We start from the raw sequence: 19,662 nt of genomic DNA, 5'->3' as shown, positions 1-19,662 counted from the left end.
GTAATTTCTTTTTTATGTCTAAATTCTATTTTGGTTAATTAAAGCTTTAATTTCTTTAAATTCTTTAAAGATTGTAAATTCACAAGAAATCTTTTAATGTGAAATTCAGCAAATCCTTGAAAAATATACTATAGATAGCTGAGTAAATAAAATTAGTTAATCAATATGTGTTTTATTCACTTAGCAGTACTGTTCTCAGAGGAAGAACAAAATCCATATTCTACAATGTATTTTAAAATATTACAACCTTCATGATTCAGGACATATGGCAATTCCTAGCAGTCTGAAGTTAGGAAATAATTAATCCTATGATCAATTTATTCCATAAATGAGACAGGGTACCAGAGTACATGAATCACTATTTTAATTTGGTATGATAATTCATACGTGGTCTTATGTCTATAAGTAGGGCTGGTAGAACACTGCAAACACAGTGAGTGTTTCCTCTAATGCTGAATGCTGTTCATTCTCACTAGGGCTGGTTGAAAACTTCCATCTAAACTATTTTTCAATGAAAAACTGGGCTTTCAATTTCATAACATTTTTCTTGGAAAGTAATTTTTACAGAAAGTGGCTTTTGGCTACAAATTCAGTTATTTTTGACAAAAAATAGAGAAATTTGCACTGGGAAAAAGCCCCTATTTTCCAGTTAGCTCTAATTTCAATCCTTTGTTATTTATTATTTGCTAATATTCATGTGAAAGGTTTCAACCTTAACCAGGAGGAATGGCTATTCTTTGCATGAATACTCATACCGCATGTGTGAACAATAATATTAACTATTCATCATTTGTTATTCATTACTCTCCTGTTTAAGAAATTGCATTTAAGAAATATGCATTTTTGCAAGGCAACTATATCCATAAAAATATCAGTTGCAGCCCAGTAGTGTAGAATTAGGCTCTGGGCCACTACGTTTGCCTGAAATAGCCATTTTCATGATTTTCTGTGAGATCTTTGTCTCCTGCTACTCTATGTCTGACCAATGCTCAGATACCATCACTGTCTTCTACACTCCAACTGCATCAGGTTTAAACAACTTGTCCTCCTTTTCAGAGCTCTGAACAACTCTATTTCACCTTGCCCTTCTTAATTGTAAAATGAATGGATGAATGTGTAATATATGAAGTGTCAGAGAAGCAGTGCTCAACAGCTGGTCATAGAGAGAGATTTGCGGGTGAGAAGGACTGGGAAGGGGAAAGGTTTGAGTGTGACTACTGGATTGATGAGAAGGGGGATATATTGGCTTAGCACATAGACATTTCTCTGTAGGCCAAGAATGGTAATGCAGCCTGGAGCTGTGTGGATGCTCCAGTCTCTGCTTTTGAATTGGGGAAAGATATTTGACCCTCTAAGTCTCCATTTAATTTCCTTGTGCACAGCCCATTTACTCAGCCTGTCCTTAGGAGCGGAGTTTAGCTCTTGACTAATGGCAATGACCAGAAGACACAGGAAGTAGTAGGACAAATATAAAATAGTTTTATGGATAATTGAAAGTCCAGTTCATAATAATACAATAAATTACATAATGACAGTACAATTACATTCTGGAGTTATTCAGACAGAGCTCCCAGAGGATCAGGCCAGAGAACAATACAATTTTTTATTTTTTAATGTCTATTAAAAGATTAATAATACTGCATATAAAACAACTGTAACATTCAGGAAGAAAGTCAATGGAATTAATCAACAATTAAACCAGCTATTGCTTCTCATGACTCTGACAACTCTCTTGGTGGTCGGATCAAACTCGTACTGTTTATTTCCTAGGAAGAAATAGATGTATCCTAGAAATAAAAATAAATTGAATGGTTATATTTCATAGGTGAAATGTTTTCCAACAAATATTTCTGTAAAGCAAGACATAACATTGCCAATACCTACATATTCATTTGTGTTAATTTCTGACAGTAGTAGAAATATGAATAAGGATTGTCTTTTAAAAGATTTCTTCAACCTAGCACAAATATTCTAATATATTCTATATATATATTCTATATTCTAATATAATAAACTGTTTTTAAAGATTTGTTTTACTTACTACCAATCTGGAAAACAGCGTCAACCTTTTTGCTAATTCCTGGGAAATCAATTATTATCTTCTTTGGATAACCCTGATCCATGGACTGCTTGCTCTCATCGTATCTGAATACAAAAAATATATTTATAAATATGGTAAAAAAAAAAAACATTTTAACAGTCCAAAACAAACCCTGACATAAATGAGACTATTCTTCATAGAAAATCCAGTCAGAATGAGCTAACCTAACTGAACACTTAAAATCCCTGCTATTATGTTTTCAGGTCTGTGTGCGTATGAAAGTCTAGAGGCAGAAATCCTGGCCCCATTGAACTCAATGACAAAACTCCCAGTGAGCTTTTACCTCAGGGGTGTATGTGTGCACATATATAGGAGTTTTGGCTGAATGGGCAGGGAAAGGTGGGAACTGCATGTCTGGCTAAAGATTTTTGACTGATCTGGTGAGTTTACGTGACAGTTTGCAAGGCCGCCCCAAATGAATATAGCTCTCCTTGCCTATATACAGCTTTGGCCATCACATCCTAGCCAACCAGCGCTTCTTGGAAAAGTGAAGCACTTGTCCTGGGAAGCAAAAGGCCTGTACATGTAACTCTGAAATCAGACTTGTCCTAGAGTCAACTGCCTAGCTGGTATATTATTAATTAAGCAAAAGTCATATGTATCTTTAAGGGGTTTATTGTTATATTGTGCAGGGGTAGCATCAGCCTCTTCCCAGTGGGGGAGCTGAGGTGGGCCAGATAGAAAATTGGGAGGGTTGTGCCCTCTTTCACCATGAAGTCCTGCCTCCCTCTGTGGCCAGGTCAGAGGCCGGAAGCTGGAGATGGGCAGTATGGGGCATTGTCTGTTATCTGAGCAGGGAGACCCAGCTCCAGGGCCGGCAGAGCCCTTGGGGAGCAGTGACAAGGGGGGCGGGGTCCAGGAGTCCGGTCCAGAGTGGGTCAGTCCGAGCTGCTGTGGGGAACCCTGGACTGCCCTGGGTGGCATTCCCCAGCGGGCAGGGACATGGGCTGGGGTCTGCTCTCAGGCACCCTGTTCCCCCTCCTGGGCTTACTTCACCACTGCTGCTGGAGCTGGGCACCCAGCCAGCAGCTGCTGCTTCCACCGCTCTGCCTTCAGAGCTGGGCAGCTGGAGAATGGCATCTGCTAGAGGGTGGCTACAAGGCAGCTAAGGGGTGGCTATCACCCTCGCAAGGCCCCAGCGTGGCCCCTGAGATTATGATTCTAAGAGTTCCATTCAACTGATTTGTAAACTGCTCTCAGGTGAGAAGCCAAGGAGCCATTGCAATGGGATGCAGGTATTAGTTCAGTGGGCTAGTTTATTGAAAAAGATTACTGAGCTATCATGAACTATAAACAATCTGTAACCACAAACTGCAGCCTAATCAAACAACATAAACCCGTTTGGCTGTTCTCACCGAAGGGACAAACATTTAGTATATTAATAGTTCTGTTAGCGTGAAGTTTGACAGACACAGGAGTACAATTTCATAACATTACAAGCACCCTTTGGGTAATTCTTAAAGAACTTACTAGATAATAGCCTTTCTATGGGTGTTGTGTCTCATCCTATACAGAATGTAATTATATCCCGGCCACAAAATTCTACAGGATGCTTGAAAAAAACCTATAGAAAGGTTAGCATTTTCTATCAGACGTCCTAGGTTTTTAAATTAAGTTCCATATAACTGTATTCAGTTTTGTGGGCCCCAATTGGTTTAATCCCTATCACATTTTATTTTATGTTTCCATATTAATCCTCCAAGCCTAAAGAGAGAAATATATCTTAAATCTGTTGAACATTAAATCTTACCTCCAATACTTGTTACCTACAAAGAAGTAGGTTTTCCCTGAATTCTTATCACTGAAAGCTGCATTAATTCTCTTAACATTTTTCGGGAAGCCCAAGTCATAGATGCTTTTAGGGTGGTTATGCACTAAGTCATATCCACTGAGGACCCAATATTTGTTCTCTGCAAAGAAAAATAGAATTAAATGTTTCACCAACAGCTCCTGTTAATGCTAAACAACATCTGCTCATGGCTTCTGGCTTAGTACTTCCATTACAATGATGATAACGAAGCAACTTAATTTTCATCAGACATGTATAGCTGAGTAGTGATTCTGAGCTCTCATTCTCCGCTTTACTTTCAGTAAATTAAGGAATGGCACTGATCTTTGCATTTTAAACATAGCATAAAGCCCAGGGAGACACCCTTTATGTTAATGAATTAGATCTTGGAGCAATGAGACCAAGAAGAACCCTTTCCATACACTTACACACTTTATATATTTTGGGAGAAGACTTCTTGAATTCTACAAATTGTTAAGTAATCCACCAAGAACAGCTTGATAATGAAGGGATGATGGAGATTGACAATACTTCATCTGTGTACAGATACTTTGGTGATGGAGGCATATACATGTCTAGATAGTCAGATGTATATACGAAAATAAATAAGTGCATATGTCTTATCTAAATGTTTAGGTGATCTTATGTATGTAACCCTGTCCTCCTCTCTCTCTCCCTCTCCCCACTCAAGTGTAGTTACGGGAGCTGGCTGAGCTATTTCAAACAGTCAGCTATTTTCAGCAACAAATGGCCTTTTTACTAAAACAAAACTTTTCACAAACAAGTGTCAGCATTGTTAACGGTTTGGGGGGGACTGAGGAAAATTTTGTATCCCTTTTGATATTCTTGTCAAAATTCGTAACAAAAATATTATTGAAATGCTCCTTAAAATTTTTGCTTACCAAAAGTGGTCTCTTCTGAACACTTCCAAATTAAAAAGCATTGTGAATTTTTTCACAAAAATAGGTTTTCATTTTTTGACCACCTGTAGTAATTACCCTGACCAGTCTTTGCCTAGTTCTAAGATCTCTGGATTGGAGGTCTTTTGTTCTCTGTGTTCTGTAACGTGCCTAGCAGATCTTTGGATGTGGTGTCAATAATTAATCAGTACTCTGCTGAATGCTTTTTAAAACAGCTGCTGGTTCTTTACCTTATTACTGAGAATTAGTATATTAATTCAAGGCTGCTAGTGATTTAGTCCACAACACATTTTGAATTTAGCCAAAGTATGTAGTTAGCCAAAGTATTAATAGCCATATGTTATTTCCTCTGATAAAACTAGATTTGAAGGAAAAGTGAAGCCATTTTCATATCTTGTTTTTTAGAACATTTACATTAAATAGACAAGCAACCTTTAATTTCACTATTCACATGTTGTGGGGGCTTTTGTAATTTGAAGATTTGACTTGTTTTATGGAACGTCATCTAAGGAGAAGCAGGTTCAATTTCCATTCCGTGGAGCAATGTATTCCCAGTAAATTCATATATCAGAAGAACTAAAGAATTTCAGATTCCATTACCTCTAAAAAGAAAAACTTGATCCTTTTCAACATTTTCATAAGCAGCTTGAATTCCAGAAGGCAGATTTGGCCAGAATAAAGAAATGGGAATGAGGTCGACTTCTGTCCGCTGAGGATTCTTGCGCCAGAAATGCCTGATTTAAATAAACTTTGCATATTAAAACATGTTCCTGCACCTGTCATAAACTTAAAAAATGGTGAAATCTGTCTGATTCTTCAATGTTTGATCCACAGTGAGGAAAAGAGTCAGCTAAACCCCCTATCTACTAGAGCTAATCCTTGAGTGGTTTTGGTTCTGAAGGTCACAGGTTCTATTTCCGTTAATGACCTATGATGTGGTGGGTTCATGACAAAGTAGTGGCCCAGTGTGTCACATAAACATACCTTTGCAAAACATGAGTTTGCAGCTGCCCTCATGTTAATTTAATCTAGACTGGTAACAAACCTATAATTCCACTGATTACAGTGGCAGAGCAGTTAGAATAGAATCTGGGGGTGGGGGGAATCCTAACTCATCTTCACCAGCCTAGCCAGTAGACCACTAGCATTTAAGTTCCTCTCCTCCAATCAGAGCTCTGTGGCCACAAAGGTCCACCCTTAGTGACATGATAGCAGGACCTGAGCCATAGCTCCCACTGAAAATAATTAGAATTCCTTAGCAACTACAGTGGCTGGTGCCATTTCGCCATTTCACCACTTGATGCAACCACTTTGGAATCATATAAAGCATTTTGTGATGCCTGAAAGAAATGTTAGGTAAAGCTAGGTAACCATCATCAGATAATCTGGGCCACCTTTTGTATGAATACATGGTGACTCCAGTGATTTTTATAGTTAGCGTTACATTTCTAAGTGACTGTTTCCCCTCAGGTCTTATGGGAATTACATTTTCTGAAATATTGTTTCCTTTTAAGTACTACAGTTCAAAGAACTAACTCTCAAGTTATTTGTTGTTACCTGCCCTTGAAGAACAGCTGTTCTCCACGCATGGTAGCGACAGCATCAAAAGTCAATTTGGAGTCACAAGCTACTGGTGTTGTGGGTCCGGTTGGTTGAACAGGGTTATGTGTGCGTCCTAGAAGAAGATTAAAGAAAAGTTGAGATTATATAATATGGAGAAATACAGCTGAAAACCAATGTTATGAAGGACTTGGACACACAAAATCTTCTTATGAAAAATTGGGGGGAGGGGGAAGTTCATTAATCAGGGTTCTGTCAGGTAACTTTAAGTCTGTATAGCTCCTAAACTCAGCACAGGTGAGGCTCAGCTCCTACAAAACTACTGAAATCTGCAAGAATGAGCATGCAGAGGAGCTGAACTTCAATGAAACCACCCTCAGGGGCATTGCCCAGCTCCAGTTAACAGGAGTTCAGCAAAATAGGGATTGTTTTGTGCAGCAATACTAGAATGTTTCTTAAAATATACATTTATTATGGATTAAGCAGTTTTCTGCATAAAAGTGAAGTTAACCTTGAAGTTAACCCATCTAATCTATGATTAAATGTTTATTTTTCTTACCATAGACCGATTGAATGCCATTAATGTCATCCTGAGGAAGATGAAATTCGTTAGACTCAGTGTAGGAATAGATGGGGTACATCAGGGCTCCAGGATCATTAGAATGAGACAGACCCAGTGAATGGCCAAGTTCATGAGCAGCGACAAGGAACAAGTTGTATCCTGAGGAATTAAAAAAAAACCCTGTATATTTAAAATAGGTGATGTGTGTTTGAATCTATAGTACAGCAGTCTAAGTCAGAAATACCTTTACATGCCAGCCCAAAGCACACTAGAGATGCTTTCAATAATTCTGCAAACATTATAATATAAAGAAATGTAATTGGAGAAAAAATTTTATATGGCTTTATAGACCAATCAGGCACCAGTTACTGCTTCCCTTGCCCTTACTGTACTCCCCACTCAAAAAAAGCCCCAGTTTTCCTTCTTAGACTGGTGTAAATCAGGAATAATTCCATTGAAATAAATGGAGGTTCACTGACTTCAATAAAATTATTCCTTATGTAAATGAAAGTATATGAGAAGAAAATTGTAGTGCTCAAAGACCCCAGTCAATCTCAGACTCCATTGTGTTAGCTTTGTACATATAGACACAGTCCCTCCCTTGAAGAGTTTGTGACATACTCATCATGAACTGATGTTTCCTTGCTGCCAAGGAAAAATAACTTTTTTAAGCACCACAATTTCTTTACTTTAACCCATCATAAAACATACTAGACTGAAACAACCCAATATGAACCTCAGCAAAACATATCATCCTACAGAATCGTTTCCCTCAAATACATTTGTTGAAGAAGCTAGGGAGGAAAAACCAGTCAGAGAGGCCGATTCTGCTACCTTTATTCACACAGATTTACACCTGAAATCAAAGGGACAGTTCCTGGAGTAAAGTTCAGGTCCATGAAAGGATTTAGGTGCCTGACTCCCACGTTAGGTACCTCAATCCAAAATTTAGGTGTCACTGAGATCTTCAAAATCCCTGCTCAGCTGCCACTTAACTCTGTAGGCACCTAAGTTCCCTCAGCACCTACATTTTCACCGTACAAGTCCCCTAGACATCCTAGGTTTTTGCCTCTGGGCAGTCACATTGCTGCCTCAGGCTGGTGACCAAACGCATCTAAGCCCCAAGCATGATCCTTAAACCAGGTGAAGTTAGTTGTTCCTCCACCTTTCTAGCCTGTGGAGGCCAATCCAGTAGGTGTGCTCAGAACATGCCTCATACCACAGAAAATGGCCAGTGAATGGGGAGGAGGTAGAAGCTTTCCACAGAAGTTTTAGCCTTGTGATTAGGGCACTCATTCAGGAGGTGGAAGACCCTGATTCAATTCTCCCCCCTTGCCTGATGAGAAGGGATTTGAACATGAGCTTCCCACCTCTATGGTGAGTGCCCAAACCACTGGATTGTAGAGTCCCTCTCAATCTCTCTCTCTCTTTCTCGCCCAATTAATATTTAATTATTTGTACACAGTGGAATAGCTTCAACAGGAGAGACTGAAAGAGATTCATATCAGAATATCCTATAGTCCAATCTTTTGTGGATCTAAGTCACTGAGTCAAAGATGGCACAATCTGATCCTGTATAAACAAATGTAGTCATGAAACTCCTACCATTTGAGCCTTTTGTCCAATATTCATCCTCATCAAAGTGGACATCTCCGCCAATACCATTGCCAGGCTGAAAGGCATGAGCCAGTAGATTATTGGGTCCATCAAAGGGAGAATTGTCATGATGATCTTTAAAAAAAAAAAAAAAAAAAGGATAATTAAGTTAATTCTTATTGCCAAGCACTTCTATTGTTGATGATAGCTAATGTTTGTATTAGTAGAACATTCTTACCTCCAGTTTCAAAAGACATCATTATATCTGCAGTGCCGTCCTGGAGCCTTTTGAATGTCAGTGGTGACACATCGCTCCAAACTTTAAATGCTTTTTGGATTGCTTTGTCGACATCTGCTGGATTCATATCTGGTGTGTACTTCACAATTCTTTAAAATAAACCGTAAAGTAATATATACATTTTGGTATCCACACTTGTAGTCTCTGTAGAATGTATTGTTTTAGGCCAAAATATTTCACATTTGGTGCCTAAAGTTACACACCTTAAAGCCACATTTTGGCAGCTAATGAAGTGACTTGATTTTCAAATTCTGAGCATTTACAACTCCCACAGACTCTAAATGTGATTGCATCCTCCCATTAAAAATCAGAAAACTTATCTAGGTACCTAAATAAAGAATTAAGTGCCTATCAGGACACTTACCTAGCTGCCTAAATAAGGAAATAAGTTCATGGGGATACGTCCATCAATGGCTATTAGCAAGGATGGGCAGGATTGCAAAACCATGTGCTGAAGTATCCATAGACTCTGTTTTCCAGAAGCTGGGAATGGATGAGAGGGGCTGGATCGCTTGATGATTACCTGTTCTGTTCATTCGGCATTGGCCACTGTCAGAAGACAGGATACTAGACTAGATGGACCATTGCTTTGACCCAGTATGGCCTTTCTTATGTTCTTATGAAATAAGTGCCTAACTTTGAACCTTTCGGCAAACACATGAAAATTTGGCTTAACTCTTTTGCTCAATAAATTCTTTAGAGAAGAGTTACCTGTATGTCAGATTCTTTCTTTCCCATTTTGGATTCCCATCAGTGAGGACATACTGACCAATATCAGGTACACCACACCTGGGCTTCTTCATCACCTCTAAAGTGTCAGCATCTGGTTTCCCAGTCACTTTCAGCTGAAAAAATGCCTGCATTTCCTTGAGTTTTTCAGTTAAAGGTTTAATATTTTTTGTCTTAAAATGAGGCTGCATGTCTGTTTCAAGCTTGTAGAAATGTTGCAGATAATTCTGAGGGGGAAAAAAAGGACAGCATTTTGGGTCATTTGTATTCATTAAGTGATGCAAAGCAGTCTAAACAGTTATGAAATCACACCAATGTGCTTGTGGCTTATGTTTTCCAGGAGTCAAGACAACTCATTTTCTGCAAGGACTTAGTTAAACAGTAGGAGATGATATAGTATAATTTTCTTATTGAACTGTAGATTTTCTGTGTTGCAATGAAAGCTTTTGCAAACTGTAGCTTTAAAAATCTAAAATTTACTCTTCAGTTATTAACTCTAAATTTGTATATTGTAACTTCTTCCCACAGCCCTTCCTCTCAGGAATAATCCAATTGACTTCTGAGGGGCTACTCAAATGAATAAGGGCTAATAAGATCTGTCCCTCAGCCACTACTCAGTTACAATTCCCAATGAAGCCATTGGAGGATGCTAGATGCTCAGCATTTTTGAAGCCATCTGTTTTGGCAACTAAATATGGATTTAGGAGCCTTACATTAGTTACCCATTTTTTAAAATTTCTGCCCTAGTAAATGCAAAGTGTTATAACACCTTAACAAGTGTTATATCTCTCGGTTATTTTTGTTCTGCTGCTTCATTAAGGCCCTGATTCAGCAATATTCTTAAGCATGCGCCTAATTTTAAGTACTCCCATTGAAGACAATGACACTATTTATGATCTTAAAGTTAGGCACATGGTTAAGTACCTCGCTGAACTGGGGCCTACATTTTTATAGAACTACACAATCTGGACGCTAGATAACATAATTAATACCATGTTTCTGTTTATTAATTACATTATTATATCCCTTCTGACTGATCATCATAATTCAGAGAAAACTAAATTGGTGCCAAGGGAAAATATTTCGCTTAAAACTTCTGAAACTTGATATCCCTTGAACATCAGGACATATTCTAAAAAGAGAAACACAACTTGAGTTTGGCAATTATAAGGTAAAACGTTGTGAAACTGACAAGAAGGTTCCTTTCTGTCATTTACTTTGGAGTGTCTGAAAGTCATAGCAAATATTTACCTGCACAAGCTCCATGTCTTTGTCTTCATCTGTTCCTGGAGCCATAGGAAAAGCAGAGGAGAATGCTACATGTAGTAACAGCAAAAGTGGAAGGGTCTTCATTCTTACTGTCACTTCTGTGCCTTGTTACACGAACACCGCTTTCTCTGCAGCTACTGCATGCCTATCTCTCATATAGCCCTGTTTATATAGCAGCTGTTTACATCAGCTCTAAACTGACTCATGGTGCATAACTTCCTCTGATTAGCAAGAAAACCAATACATAACATTAGTTTCATCATCAAGGAGTGACACAACTAACAGAATCCCTCCCCCCATTTTCACAATCACATAATGTGATTAATAACAAAGGAAGAGGTTTGCAATTGAAAGAATACTGTAATTCCAAATTCTTTTTCTTCCTCATTTAGATTATTTCCCATTCAAGTGATCCCACTGTTTCAGAAAATTCAGAAAAACATTATGGTAACCATAGATATGAAAAGAAGTAAGAAGCAAAATAAACACAGCTATCTCCAGCCAGAAGAGCACCTACGTACAGGCTTGACTTTAAACCCAGGAGTAGTTTCAGAGACTTCAATAAACAATATCTACAACTATATTATACTCCCCTAAGTCTTTAGTTCTTTGGGACAGGGACAATCTTTTGGATCTGTGTTTGTATAGCACTTAGCATTGTGGGGTTCCTGGCACAACCCTCCTAGGTGCTACCGCAATACAAATAATAAATAATAATGTTTAATATCCATATAGCAAAAAAAAATGTTAACCAGTAAAGGAGATGTACCAGTTTCACCCATTTTTAATTTATATCTGCCATCTGAGCAGGTATCTGAACAAACTTACGCAGTGAATGAACTCAGCAAGAAATCAGAACTTTCTTAGTGAGATTTGAAAGTGTTTTGCTTGTTTTTCCAAATTGAAGGGAAACAAAATGTGCACAGCCAGAGCTTGACTCTGCTCTCACAGCCGTGTAACACCCCAATCCTGCATCAGGCTCTTCTAGAGCTGACTAATGTGCTTGTGTGGAGTCCCAGTGCACGAAGTCCCTACTCCAGTAAAGCACTTAAGCAGATGCTAACCGTGAAGTATTTGAATGGTCTCATTAATTCAAGAGGAGTGCTTCAGGATACGCAAATGTGTAAATATTTGCAGGATCATATCCTCATTGCAGAATCGAGTCCTAAATTCAGATTAACTCCACAGATTAAACCAATGTAAGCCCCACTGTAAGTGAAAGCAGAATAACGCAACACCCCCCCCCCCCCCCGCCCCACCGCAGCCTTTGTCAGAACTAATTTTTTTAAATCAAAAGTGACAGGTATCTAATCAAACTACATCTTTTTGTATCTTTTTGAATTCTAACCACTGCAAACTAATACGTCTTCTGTGAAGTAACTGTGAGAAGATGGTACAGGAAGCTTCAGAAATAGGGAAATTACAAATTAAGGCCAACATTTACAATGATTAGCAAAATAGCTCATCGTGTTGTATCTCCTTTGCAGCCATGTATATCTCGTCGGTCTCAAGATTTGTCATCCAAAGAAACACTATTTTTGTTTCATCATCACTTTCAGGCATCAACAGACAGTGATGTATACATTGGACTTGCATTATGTTGTATGTTCAAAGTAGTCATGCTCTTATTCACTGATTTGGGGCTGAAAAAGCCATCTTTGTTTATCTAAGTTAGTCCTGGAGGGGTAGCCGTGTTACTCTGTATACACCAAAAACAACGAGAGTTCTGTGGCACTTTAAAGACTAACACATTTAATATTTGCAGACATAAGCTTTCGAGAGACTTCAGCTCTCTTCTTCAGATGCTGAAGTCTCTCGAAAGCTTATGTCTGCAAATATTAAATGTGTTAGTCTTTAAAGTGCCACAGCACTCTCATTGTTTAAGCTAGTCCTGTTTGTGAAAGAGAGACTTTTCTATAAACACTTCTCTTTTTTGTATGTTAACAGTCTATTTTTGTACTTTTAGTTCTGCTCGGCTACCCGATGGGTAACTCACTACTCAACCCTCTTCCTTTCTTTTATAATTTTGCCTTTACTTGGTTTTTGAAGGAAATCTAAGCACATTTAAGAACACACATGCATGCAGCACAAAGGAGAGACAAAGATTAATGAAAAATAATGTCAGTTATTAAGTTACAGGGTATTAGCAAATCAAAATGATGCATCCCAGATTGTATGGAAAGACCCATACACATGACAATTTTGGCACACGGTGCTTGGGTAAAATCAGCTCAGGCCAGATGTTAAAAAATTATGAACAAGAGGATAATGACCTATGCAACGGGAGAGAGAGACATCTATATTTTCCATAAGGCCATAAATATGTGATTTTTTTTCATGAAGTTTTCACAGCTAACTTAAATGTTTCCATTAGCTCTATAGATTCTGAGAATGTCACCCTTACTCACAATGAGTAGAATTTTACCATATAGGTAGTCTCAGTGAAAACTGTTATATCACTAGGGCAGTAAAGTACTGCTGAGCATGAGTAAGGGTAACAGAGTTGGACCCATAATGAATAGTTTATTAACCTGAATAACTAGATGGGATTTTCATTTTCCATTCCCTAAAGATAACCTGTTTTCCTACTAGTATTACAATCAAGAACCAATTTATATGGTTAACTTTCCATCAGTAACTCTTATTCCTTATGCCATATTTATATCCTATTATATCTGCATACCTTTTCATATGAATGACTGTCACACACTCTCTTTGTCTGGCATATGCAGGTTATTACCCAGTGCTACAAGGTGCTACACATGTGTATCTGAGATTGTAGAAAATGTTATATAATAATAATACAGTATTTGAGAAACACTGGGTGATCATGAAAGACTGTGCTTTGATACATACACACACTGGACAGATTTGTGGTTGCCCACTGTGGAACTTGTCTGCCAATTTGCTCTTATCCAAGTCCCATTCTCAACTGGGCAGAAAGTAGGAATTCCATGTTGTGAATTGCTTTGAAATAGGTGGAACAAAATGGAGACCTTTCAAAATTAAAAACAAAGCAAGAGCGAGACCTACTCAAGATTAGCTAATAGATTGATGACTAGGGCACTCCCTAGAGATGTGGGAGACACAGGTTCAAGTTTATGCACTACCTGATTCAGAGGTGAGTGCCCTAAACCCCTGGACTATTGACTGTTCTGGAGTGGGGTTTCTTCTCGCTTTCTCTTGCTGAAACTGATACATTTCCACAAAAAAATTTGGTTTCAATGAATCAGCATTTTCCACTGAAAAAATGTTTCAACAACAAATTTTTGACCATCCCTAGCGGTGTGTCGTTTTAGTCTGGCCCTTGACAGTTCAGAATCCCTTCTCCATATTTAACGTTGATCCTACTCCATACATCTTGGACATTTCTTCCTTTACAAAATGGCACCTCTCTTCTGCATATCTAGAGAGTAGCTCTTTAACTAGACCCATTCTTGCTGCATTAGCTTTTTATCCCTGATATGTTAGGGCCCCGTTTCTATTCAAGCTCAAAATTGTGTTTGCATCTGCAGGCTACTTCCCAATGTTCCTTAACTGTAACTGATAAAATCTTTAAATGTTCGAGTGATTTTCTTCCCAAAAGGGCTGGACCCATGGCCTCTTCCCTTCAGAGGTCTCCCGCCCGCAACCCAACAAAACAATTCAGGAGAACCTCCGCAATGAAAGCCACATTAGGGTTTCCTCCACTGCAGTTTTTCCTTCAGGAGGGGGCAATTTGTCCAGTAGCTTTACCATTTATACCATTTTTAGTATTATGAAAATTAAGAACAATAATTTGCAATTCAAAGAGCTGGTTTTAGCAATTTCAGCTTTGCTGTAGCAAGATTTATATTCAGTTTTACTTTTTCACCAGTGGGTGGCACTAGTAAGTTCTGTATTTGTTCTAAAACAGTCGGTCTCAAACCGCGGTACTCATACCCCTGGAGGTAAGCAGAGCTCTTCCAGGGGGTACACGAACTCATCTAGATATTTGCCTAATTTTACAACAGACTACATAAAAAGCACACGCAAAGTCAGTACAATCTAAAATATTATACAGACAATGACTTGTTTATACTGCTCTCTATATACTGTACACTGAAACATAAGTGCAATATTTATATTCCAGTTGATTTATTTTATAGTAATATGGTAAAAAGAGAAAGTGAGCGATTTTTCAATAATAGTTTGCTGTGACACTTTTGTATTTTTATGTCTGATTTTGTAAGCAAGTCGTTTTTAAGTGAAGTGAAACTTGGGGGTACGCAAGAGAAATCAGACTCCTGAAAGGGGTACAGTTGTCTGGAAAGGTTGAGAACCACAGTTCTAAGAGGCTGTGCATTATGTGCAAACCTCCTGCACTGTCATTTGTACCCTACCCTGATCTGTTATTAATCTGTTCTGAAGCAATAAAAAGTAATGCCTTCATACAAAATAATGTGATGCTGAAGCAAGCTCTTTTGCTGATGAGTCACTTTTTATGGAGGAAATTGAACACAAAAACCATACGCTGTGTTATTATTTATCACTGTTGAATCAGTTATTATGCTTTCTTAAAGAGCTAGAAAATTTACGTTGGGGCCCTGCAGGTTTTGATACTACTTGAGAAAGAGGAGTCCCACCCCCCAAAACGTGACTATTTAAGACTTCATACCAGCTCTTGATATGCATTATTCTTATTGTAAAATGAGGTGATAGCTAATGGTGGACATTTTCTTTAACCGAACAGTATAGATTCTGCTTTAGGAGAATTATCAATCAATCAGTTAAAACAAGCAAAAGCCGTCTTAAAAGCAGGATGGAGTCATTTATAACAGAATTAAGCTTAAAGGATATCGCCACAGGGCATTGAACAAACCACAACCTGTTACATGCTGAATCAGCATAATAAGTGTATTGTATTAAACAATCAAACTCTGACCGGTAGTAGACAGGACTAGTTCCTGAGTTACACCTCAGTGACTTGCACAGTCTCAGACATAACATCATCAACTGAAATCAGTTGGACTCTATTTTAGGGCGAGGTAAAGGAGTGCCACCTTTACAAATCAATAAGCTGTTTCCTGAGTACATAAACTATATGGGCAGATTAATCAGTCTTGCAGGCACACCTCTCTGTGAGGTCTGCTGAAACCCAGGCTGGAATGTATCCAAAGGAAGACAGGTTGGGGATTCCCTAGTGGAGTTTCCCTCAGATAATTCCATCAGGGTCATGCACTTTGTTTGCCACTGCGCCTCACAGATATCCTCAGATTTGTATAGATTCCAGGGAATCTACAGGAAACAAGAGCCACACTCTTATTCTCTTCCTATTAATCCCTCTGGAATACTCACAGCATCAAAAAGAAGATCCCTACCATTTCCTTGAACTCTCTGAGATTTGGATAACCTTCTGTAAGCCTATATATGCACTCAGTGGTGGTGATATCTTCTTTCCTTACATCCTAAATCACCCCCAAACAGGAACAGTAGGGCCATTTGACTCCTCCCATCCCTTCTCCACTCCTTTAGACTTTAGCCTCTGTACAGCTTCCCCAGGAAACATCTCTGTGCCTTTTCCTTATCATATCCCCAAAGTGCTTCCTGAACTGGGCTGCAAAGCTGAACTTTTATAAGCTGTTTAGGAGAACATAAAACATTTTAAATGTTGAAATTTAGCTTGTTGTCATTAGGTTTCAGAGTTAATATTTATTCAGCCAAATGGCAGCAATATATTATCTTTTAGAGCTATTGCTTCTGTCCATATTCAGACTCACCCAAGTCTGCACTGGGTTCCCTCTGCAGGTCTTCTTCACCAGTAGATGGGCTAGAAATGGAATTTTAATTAAAACTGAAATCCTATGGACAGCAAGGGGGCCATCAAACCATTCCTGTATGGCATATTGCCAATACTGGCTCAACCAGCCACATTCCTTCTATAGGGGAGAACACAGAGTAAAACCGTGACCCCACCAATGTCAGAGGTTAAACTTCCACTAAGTTCAGGAGGCCAGGATTTCACCCTTAACGGTGAGTGTTTTTGAAAATCAAAACAGTTACTCAGTTCATGTTCTAGTTTTCATTTTTCTTGCTTCTAAGATGAATGTAGACATAATTTAACATTGCCATTAACAGAAGCATATGATCATGAGCACAAACACAACAGACAAAGGAAAAAGTACTAGTTTATACTGGGTTTTTAAAAATGTCTCGGTTGTTGCAGTAAGTCATTATTTCAAGTTAGTGTTTTAATGGACATAGGTGCAAAATAAGTGAGGATTTAAGCAGTGAGTATATTTCATCACTGGCATAATTAGCCCAGGAAAGTGGTCAATTCATCATCACTTGGCGTCTTTAATTCAATGACTAGATGTCTTTATCAGAGATATGGTCTAGTTCAGCCACAAGTTATTGGGCTTGACAGTGTTCAGTTATACAGTAGGAAACATAATTCCCTCCACTGTAGCAAAAACTGGGTAAAATGTTATGGCCTGCATTATGTACGAGGTTAAACTAGAGGATCACAGTGGTTCTTTGTGGTTTTAAAATCTATGAATCTATGCAAACTGTTCTTTAGTATTTCCTATAGCAAAATCTAAACTGCATATCTGGCATTAGTTCACACATCCAGCTGGCAAGTAAACTAGTCCTGTGTTATAACAAAGACACCTCACCTCATAGATAGAGAGGGCTAGCCATCTGTATATACTACTGATAAGACTGCATGTAGAATAATGTGTATTGATAGTTTCATAGATTCCAAGGCCAGAAGGGACAATTGTGTTAATAGTAGTATGAGGGGCCTACCATTGATCAAATGTTGGAAAATATCATTTGCAACCTTCAAACCTCATCGTCTATGGGAGCTTGCTAAGCTTCATGGGTAAGAAGTTTAAAGAATCTATAAAATGAACGCCCAGGGCCTTAACTTCCACACACATTACTTTACTACTCTGAGTTATCAGTTCTATGCAAACATATTTTCTTCAGTAACTATCTAACAATGAAGTATGCATAGCAACCTTTGGAACTGTGTGCTATGAATGTGTAGTCGCGGAACTTTTTTCTGATAAAGATCTTAACAAAGGTAGAAAGACACTCACAAGATTTTTCCAGCTTTAGGGACATAGCAAAAATGTTAATTGGGCACTCCTGCCTCCTGCATGCATGCATTCAAAATCATAAAAAATATACTTATCTGATGATTCGGGCATTCTAATGTTGTCCATAAAACACAGGTGGCTGTCTATATCACTGGTGATCAAACCCTGACACTGCTTACAGCATCTCCCTTTGCACCTGTGCCCCTTGTCCACGTAAGACTGACACTTATCACATAAAGTTTTAGACAGGCATTTGACTTGTTTTTTCGATGCAGAGTCTACATGTCTGTCTCAACACTCTTTAGTCCGAAAATACAGTCTACAGGCTAGGACACCTCAGCTGCATGCCCATACTGTCGGAGTACGTCGCACTCCGGTAGTGGCAGCAACCTCATCTGCAAGAGTGCTCGTGACTGTACACTGTGTGGCAAAACTCACAATAATTTTTTGCACCAAACAACTTTTTTGCACCCAGAACCCCATAGTAAGGCTCATTGTGCAGCAGGATGAAAAAAGTTTTGGGGTACACTGGGCCTCCCATTTTAATAACCCCCCCCCCCTTTCACTGCATAAAGCATCACTTGTTTGTTGACTCATAAGCGCTCCTCAAACGCCGCTGCGTTGCTGAGCATAATCTTTTTTTGATCTGACCACCCCAGTTTCTCATGCAACTTTCTCACCTATCTAACAATTCTGCATCTGTAGGTTACAGTCAGACATGACAGCCAGGAGCCTGCCCACAAAACAGATTGGTACCAGTGTATATCGGGTCTACAGAACACTATCTCCTTTTTATGGATGATTTGACTATTGAGGACAGAATTTAAAACACTATGACCAACTCTGCCCTACAAAGAGGCATAACGTCTGATTGATATGCATCTCTCTATTACTCTGTAACAGTTTAGAGGCCTCATTTAAGAAATCTTCAGCAGACAGGTCATCCCTAGTTCTTTTTACCGACTACAAAGGATTGGTTAAATTACAATTCTCTAAATGTAACTGTATGTAATCATCCAGTGCTAGCCTTCCGTTAACATCATCAAGAACTAACCGTATCCCCTTGTGTACAGCTTCAACGACCTGCTGGCTTGAATTTATTCAATCAAGATTGACATAACGAAATTCCTCACAATACACCAAACCCCTAAATCTAGGTAATTCCCATTACCAACTTCTCAGTCACTCCATATACACATCTGTTTGGGGGGCTGCATCTGCATTTTCAGAGTCATTTGGAGGTTCCTCTATGGGACCATCAGCTGCGTCTTCTACGTCAGGCGTTATTTAAAATCAGACTCCAAGGGGCCACCGCAAGGATCATCAGGAGTAGACAGGGACTCATCTAGAGAGCCTTCTGGGGATTTTCTAAGCCAGACTCTATGTGAGAGTCCCTACTACCATGCAGGAGTCTGTGGCCAGATTCTACATCCCCATTCTCAGACAGGCCAGTTTCAGAGCTTCCACTAGGGGGCATCTCTTTTGGGTTTTTTTCCTCCTCATCACCTCTTTAGCCTTTTAAAAACATTTAAATGACCCTGGCCCATAACTTTTTGGCCGCCATCTGTTTATTCCCCAAACAATAACCCCCCCCTTTTGTTCACCCCTCAGCTGATGTGTACCCTCTGGTCTAGGGGGTCTCTGATGTTCTGACCATACTGTGGAGTGGACAACATTATTACCAAATGAATGAAATTTAGCACCCCTTGGGCTAAATTTTCTTGGGGTAAGCACAGACATTGCATAGCATAACCTATGGCAATAACAGTGTTTA

General features: G+C 38.9%; 1 protein-coding gene across 1 annotated transcript; it reads right to left on the bottom strand.

Annotated features, from left to right (window-relative positions):
* Positions 1 to 1,463: 1,463 nt before the first annotated feature.
* On the bottom strand, positions 1,464 to 10,945 carry LOC137165730 (interstitial collagenase-like). The gene is made up of 10 exons (XM_067567135.1): positions 10,807 to 10,945; positions 9,538 to 9,782; positions 8,767 to 8,915; positions 8,538 to 8,663; positions 6,930 to 7,091; positions 6,368 to 6,485; positions 5,411 to 5,544; positions 3,852 to 4,011; positions 2,042 to 2,145; positions 1,464 to 1,787 (listed from the first exon to the last, which is right to left on the bottom strand). Exons 1-10 carry the CDS (start codon positions 10,906 to 10,908, stop codon positions 1,687 to 1,689), a joined length of 1,401 nt encoding a protein of 466 aa, XP_067423236.1. The 5' UTR covers positions 10,909 to 10,945; the 3' UTR covers positions 1,464 to 1,686.
* Between the last annotated feature and the right edge of the window lie 8,717 nt (positions 10,946 to 19,662).

Source organism: Emydura macquarii, unplaced genomic scaffold (assembly GCF_026122565.2).
Source record: "Emydura macquarii macquarii isolate MOO-44397 ecotype Brisbane River unplaced genomic scaffold, CSIRO-AGI_Emac_v2 contig_318, whole genome shotgun sequence".
Taxonomy (NCBI): Eukaryota; Metazoa; Chordata; order Testudines; family Chelidae; genus Emydura; species Emydura macquarii.
The sequence above is the reverse complement of the archived record's forward strand: the minus strand, read 5'-3'. Positions and strand labels throughout refer to the sequence as shown.

What these genes read in the sequence shown, in the direction of transcription:
- LOC137165730 (XM_067567135.1), bottom strand. Translation starts at nt 10,908, where the DNA reads ATGAAGACCCTTCCACTTTTGCTGTTACTACATGTAGCATTCTCCTCT. An exon ending in GATGTCTTTTGAAACTGGAG is followed by an intron (nt 8,664 to 8,766) that starts GTAAGAATGTTC and finishes TTTTTTTTAAAG; the next exon opens with ATCATCATGACAATTCTCCC. An exon ending in GTAGGTAACAAGTATTGGAG is followed by an intron (nt 2,146 to 3,851) that starts GTAAGATTTAAT and finishes TTTTGTATTCAG; the next exon opens with ATACGATGAGAGCAAGCAGT.